The sequence below is a fragment of the Chanos chanos genome, chromosome 15 (genome assembly GCF_902362185.1).
Source record: "Chanos chanos chromosome 15, fChaCha1.1, whole genome shotgun sequence".
Taxonomy (NCBI): Eukaryota; Metazoa; Chordata; class Actinopteri; order Gonorynchiformes; family Chanidae; genus Chanos; species Chanos chanos.
In genome coordinates, this window is record NC_044509.1 from 4,023,720 (window position 1) to 4,029,946 (window position 6,227).

Here is a 6,227-nt window from a genome sequence, read left to right on the forward strand (position 1 = left end):
TACTACAGTCAGCCCTCTGTGTCCACGGGTTCCGCATCCATGGATTCAACCGACCACGGATCGAAAATATTTGAAGAAAAAAAAAAGAAAAGAAAATTCCAGAAAGTTCCAAAAAGACCTATGTTTTTATTCCATTTATTACACAGCTTTGTTGAATACTCGATTGTGACTGGTATATACATATACACACACATATGGTTTTTTTCCCCCTTTTTTTCCTTTTAATTCTGTCCAGTGCAAGCTACGAGAACTCATTTTTCAACCACCATTTGATGCCGTCTAAAACATGCCATCTTAGACTATGCAGTAAACTGATAGTGAGTAAACACTGCTGTTGAATGCATCTACTACTACAAGACTGTCTGCAACGAGGACTTTGGGACTTCATGCCTACACATTTCAAAGAGAAGCTAGATAACTTTGTGTGGCCACCAAGCCATGTTAGATACTTGTTCAGCTCACGTTTATTTACGTGTCCCCTCTGGTTTAATCATTTCCAATTCACCGACAGACATACGAGTCGAGGATATAGGCCTGTTTACCATTCCTTCATTTAGGCAGGATAAGATAAATGCTATACCGTTTAACCGCGCATTAATGTTAGCAATCCTCCACTGATTGCATTAGCTAGCTTTGTGGGTAACCTCATAGCAGTAGATAGCGTTATAAGCTGCTGTAAGCGATGTTGCCAGAAAAACAGACGAGGGAGAAATTATATGACCATTGTTTGTTTACTCGCTAGAACTGCCGCTCTGTTTAATAAATAAACCTACAATCAAGTTTGTCGACAGCTTAGCCTACACCACTCAAATACCCTAACATTTAAAGTAATTTTGATGTTTGACTGATGGTATGGGCTGACATGAATGTTGTCAAGCTTATTTGGGCTAAGAGGAGAAGTGATGGGGGGGGTGTTTATTATTATTTGAGTAATGTATTTCATGTGACAATTATCAACTTAAAACGAACACATATGATCTCCTTCGTGGGCTACTCTGCTCGACTCTGCTTGTGCTGTCAGCCGATTGTTGTCATTTGCTTTTTTCGCACATGTTGCTTACGGTGGCATTGCAGTGTGCCCTCTAGAGGACAAACTACGCAATGACAATATTCATAACATCTTCCGTCTCTCTGTTTCTTTTTCTATTGTCAATTATCGGCCATTTTAAACGCCAATACCGATTTAGCAGTTCATATCGGTTGATAATATCGGCAAACAGATATATCGCTTGGGCTCTAGTATTCAGGCACCAAATTTGGGGTCAATCCATTATCCACTGTAGCGCCAATAACAGGCCAAATTTCAGAGTACATTTCTGCTTATAACTTGGCTGTTAGATGTGTGTCGCAGCCAGGACGTAGATGATAAGTTTGTGGATTGTAACAATATGACACTCATCAACCTGGTGTTGAAAATCCTGGGTCCCACACACGAGAGAAACCTCACTGTCATCATGCTGCTTATACAGGTTGAGTTCACACAAGATCCACTTGTTTAGACATGGTATTATTTATCTCTGTGGGGAAATTCAGACACTCCAATAGGAAGCAATACACAAAATCTCAATACTTGTATGAGAACAACAAAATAAAATCTAACTATCAGAAATCAGTAGGGGAAGGGAGACATGTTATGTTAATGATATGTGGACAGTAAGGTGAAGAAATTTTGAGAGAATGTTTGTTACGGTCAGACCATGGTGTGGTGTGCATTTATGCCCTTCCTCCTTATCAGAACAGTGTTGTGTGTTCTTTTTTTTTTTTTTTTTATAAAAATCACCATCAGTAAACCAGTTTGTCCTTTGGATTCAGTCAAATGTTACTTGCATTAGCAAGAAACTTTCTCCCAAAATGCCACTGAGTTTTTAAGATTGGTGGTAAAGCATCGGTGCTTTCAGATCTGTGTGGTTTGGTTTGGTCAAGATATTTCACTGACGTCTGTGTTGTCTCTCACACAGGTCCTGGGTAGCGCCGTTGCTTTTGGGATCCGTTACCACCTCGTGAGACTCTATGACGTGTAAACACCAGGGGCACACTGGAGAGAAGAGGATGGACTACAGGGTCCATGTCTTATGTTCAAACAAACAAACAAAAAATGCCTCTTTTTCTGCTGACTGTAAGGCACTGTAGCTGAATGTTACCTTTGCCTCTCCCTTACAGCATAAATAAAGGATCTGTTTACAACATTCACAGTTTAGCCCATGATTGGTCAAGGCCCAACTGAATGGACACTGAACTTACTGGATTTTAACAAGCAGTAGAACCAATGTAATGGGGAAAAAAAATCTGTTCTTGTAGATAGGATTGCTGTGTAGTATGGCAAAATGTAGCTGGTGCAAATGTAGATGCTCTCTTTGAGCAGGCACTTTCAAGGTCCTCAAGTCAACTGTCAGAGTCTGTAGATGATTTGCTGAATAATTTGAATTCAAAAATGATAACTTTTACTGGAGCAATGTCATCCATAATATTTAAAGACAGTCATCAACAAACAGAAAGCACCATGGAAACAAAGTCTACCTGTTAAACTCCTGAAAAGAGAGTGTAGGAAAACTGAATGAAAATGGCACAAATACAAACTCCAGATTCACCATGAAATCCAAAAAGAGATGCTTCGCACATATAATGCTGAAATATGCAAAACAAGACAGTCTTTTTTCTCTAACATCAGTAGAAATATACACAATACTCGTGTGCTGTTCGCAACTGTTGAGAAGTTAACTAACCCCCCTTCACAGCTGGCATCTGGACTTCTCTCTGTTAATAAGTGCAACAAGTTTGCGTCCTTTTTCAAAGGTAAGATTGATCAAATCAGGCAGAACATATCCTCCCAATTACTAACAACTCAACATTTGGAATAACCAGCAACAAAGAGAGGAGAGCTCAACTTGATGTCAGAATTTAGTTTGATAGACAATGAAACACTGGAAAAAACACAACAGAATCTAAACTCTTCCATGTGCTGCTCAGGTACTTTCCCTCCCAACTTTGTCCAATCTGTTTTTCAAACAGCAGACGTGCTTAAAAAGAATAATCTAGATGCTGCCATACTTAACAATTACCAGCTCATATCCAATATACCATTTGCTGGCAAAATCACTGAAAAAGTAGTTTTTAGTCAACTAACCGCCTTCTTAACGTCAAATGGGTATTTGGATGACTTTCAGTTAAGCTTCAGTGCTAATCACAGCACTGAAACAGCTCTCATTAAGGTTTTGAATGACATACGCTCCCGCTTGGACAACTCATTAAAGACAATAAAGACGTCTTATCATAGCTATGCTGATGACGCCCAAATCTACCTAGCTCTCTCACCTAACGACTTTGGACACCTAGAACCTCTTTGTCAATGCATTGACCAAATACAGCCAAACTTAGAGGCCTTGTGTCACAACATGATTTAGAAAAAATTATTCATGCTTGTATTTCCAGCAACCATGGCCTTTTCACAGGCCTTCCTAAAAGAACTATCAAACAGCTTCATCTTGTACAAAATGCTTGTACTACAGTTCTTAGAAAAACCAAAAGAACTAACTACATTACTTCGATACTTACACTGGCTTCCAGTGACTTCAAAGCACTGCTACTTGTTTATACATTGCTAAATGGGGTAGGACCAAAATACCTATCCGATATGTTTCAGCAATACACACCTGCTAGACCTCTCAGATCACTGGAGGGAAATCTATTGGTAATACCTACTGTCAGAGCTAAACATGGTGAAGCAGCTTTTAGCTGCTATGCTGCTCAGTTCTGGAACCAACTTCCTGATGACATCAAAGGTGCTCCAGCTGTAGCTAGTTTCAAATCTAAACTCAGAACCCAACGATTCTCAGATCCATTTTGTTAACTGATGGAATACACTCTACCTTTTTATTTTTTCCCTGTGTTCTTTTATGCACTCTTCCTTTTTCTCTTTTAACTGTTTTAATGCCCTCTAACTTTTTAAATGTATAGATGTATTTTTTTAATCTCTTATTTTTCTGTGTTCTTTTATCTGCTCATTTGCATAGCGCTTTGAATTACTTATGTGTATGGATTGTGCTATATAAATAAACTTGCCTTGCTTTGCCTTTATTTTGTTGTGGCTTGTCCATAAATGAAACGAGCTGGTCTGAACCCGCAAAATGACACCGTTCTGGCGTTTATGGATTTTGACGAGAAGAATACGTTCCGCAGAAAATTAAAAGAGACATAAACATGACCTGCTCCTTCTGTGATGAATATCCAGAGACAGTTTTACAGCTATTTTGGCATTGTTCTAACACCAAGAAATTCTGGCAAGACCTTTGGAGATTTGTCATTAATCATATATTTTTAAACATTTTACATTATTATGGGAAAACGTGGTGTTTGGTTTCTTCAATAACCCAAGAAAAGAAGACAATTTTTATATAATAAATCTGATAATGATATTGGGGGAAAAAAATTCATTCATAAATGTAAGTTCAGCAATAAAAAATCTCATTTTGTTGTTTTCACGAAGGATGCTGAGCAATATGTGGAACTACTTTCTAATTCGACAAACAAAAAGGCTGTCACACTTTATTGTCTAGTGTGATATAACCCTGGTTCTTTTGTTATTGTTCAACTTGTATACTATCCCCTGTATACTGAATCTATGTTATGTTCCTTCGTTAATAAATAAAGAAAAGAAAAAAGAGAGAACAATACGTTCTGTATCGTTGTAGATGTCAGAGGAGTTTCATCTCGGAACGTTAAAAAAGTACGACGTTTTCGGAGGGTCAGTATTCTGGCCGAACCCTGTCGCTTTTTCAAATGATCTGATTGGTTTATTTTGTTGTGTGGGCGGGGTTTCGACCTCAGCTTATTGGGATATTCATTTTTGTGTGAAAAGAATGTTGACTGAAATTATAACAGGTGGGTTGTTTCGCAGGTATTCAAAAGTTTTGCAAGGCGTACAAACAACTTCTACTGGAAATACAGAATGCAATAAAACCTGTTTGTTCGTGGGTACTAACTGTTTCAATAACACCAAGTAACAAGGATCTAGAGACAATATTTCAGTAACAGACCTAGAGCACTGAGCTAATGATGTTAACTAACTCTTTGGTCAGTAAAGCTGAATGTATGCTACTGTCATTTACCAGTTAATGCTCATTTATGCTCCCTTTACGTACGAAAATAAATACGTCCATTTCAAACAGTGTAACCGTCACAGCCCACATACTTCCATGAGTCAATTACTTTGGCATGGATGTTAAACAACATATCCACTAGAGGGCGCCTCCGCGTTTCATTCGCTACCGTCCAACTCACATTTGATTCCCGTCCAGTCTCCTCCCAGCTGTTCTGGAGCATCTTACGGAATCTGAAAAGATGTGAGAGGGTTTGACTGTTTTTATTTATTTATTTATTTTTAAGAAAAAGATCTGGAGGAAGATGTCACTGGGTCTCACTCTCAGTTTGATGAATCGAGAGTCATCCTCCTTTTCTGCTAATGCCCTAATCTGGTGGTGTTTCCCTTTGATGTTTAAGCCTGATGGTGTATATCTGACGGTGTATATTCTTGAACTGAGCTCTGGTCTGTCAGAATATGTCTCTGCCTGCAACAACAAGCAGACTAAATCTTTTCTCTCTCTCTGTCTCTCTCTCTCTCTCTCTCTCTCTCTCTCTCTCTCTCTCTCTGTCTCTCTGTCTGTCTCTCTCTCAGACTGTGAGGCGGCCTTTAAAGGCAGGTTTAAGCTGAGGGAGCACCTTCGCAGTCACACGCAGGAGAAAGTGGTGGCGTGTCCGGCCTGCGGCGGCATGTTCGCCAACAACACCAAGTTCTTCGACCACATCCGACGCCAGACCACCATGGAAGGTGAGGCATATGGGCTGAGGCCGTGGTTGTGTGGAGGGGTGGGCACATCTGGAGTTCTGTACAAGTCTGTCCCAGTCAACTGAATGTGGTTCCAGTCGCTTTTTCGTTTTTCCCTTCTTACTCTCTCTATTTTGTTCTGGCAAAGTAAACCAAACTTTCTTTTTCTTACTCTGTGTTTCTTGTGTGTACAAATGCGTGTGTATGTGTGCATGTGTGTGTGCACATGCGCTCGTGTATGTATGTGTGTGTTTAGGTCAGAGGTTCCAGTGTTCGCACTGTTTTAAGCGCTTTGCGACGGAAAGATTGTTGAGGGACCACATGAGAAACCACGGTGAGTTTATACTCATGTCTCTGACACACAGACACACACTTTCACACACACACCTGTGTTAAATGAAGAGCG

At 39.7% G+C, this 6,227-nt stretch overlaps 1 protein-coding gene across 1 annotated transcript in view; it reads left to right on the plus strand.

The window, feature by feature from the left end:
• The first annotated feature begins 5,689 nt into the window (after positions 1 to 5,689).
• LOC115828974 (histone H4 transcription factor-like) overlaps positions 5,690 to 6,227 on the plus strand; it is a 5,680-nt gene continuing 5,142 nt past the window's right edge. The window contains exons 1-2 of the mRNA XM_030793081.1: positions 5,690 to 5,824; positions 6,078 to 6,155. Coding sequence (XP_030648941.1) covers positions 5,767 to 5,824; positions 6,078 to 6,155 — 136 coding nt within the window. The 5' untranslated portion in view covers positions 5,690 to 5,766. The remainder of the gene's footprint in view (positions 5,825 to 6,077; positions 6,156 to 6,227) is intronic.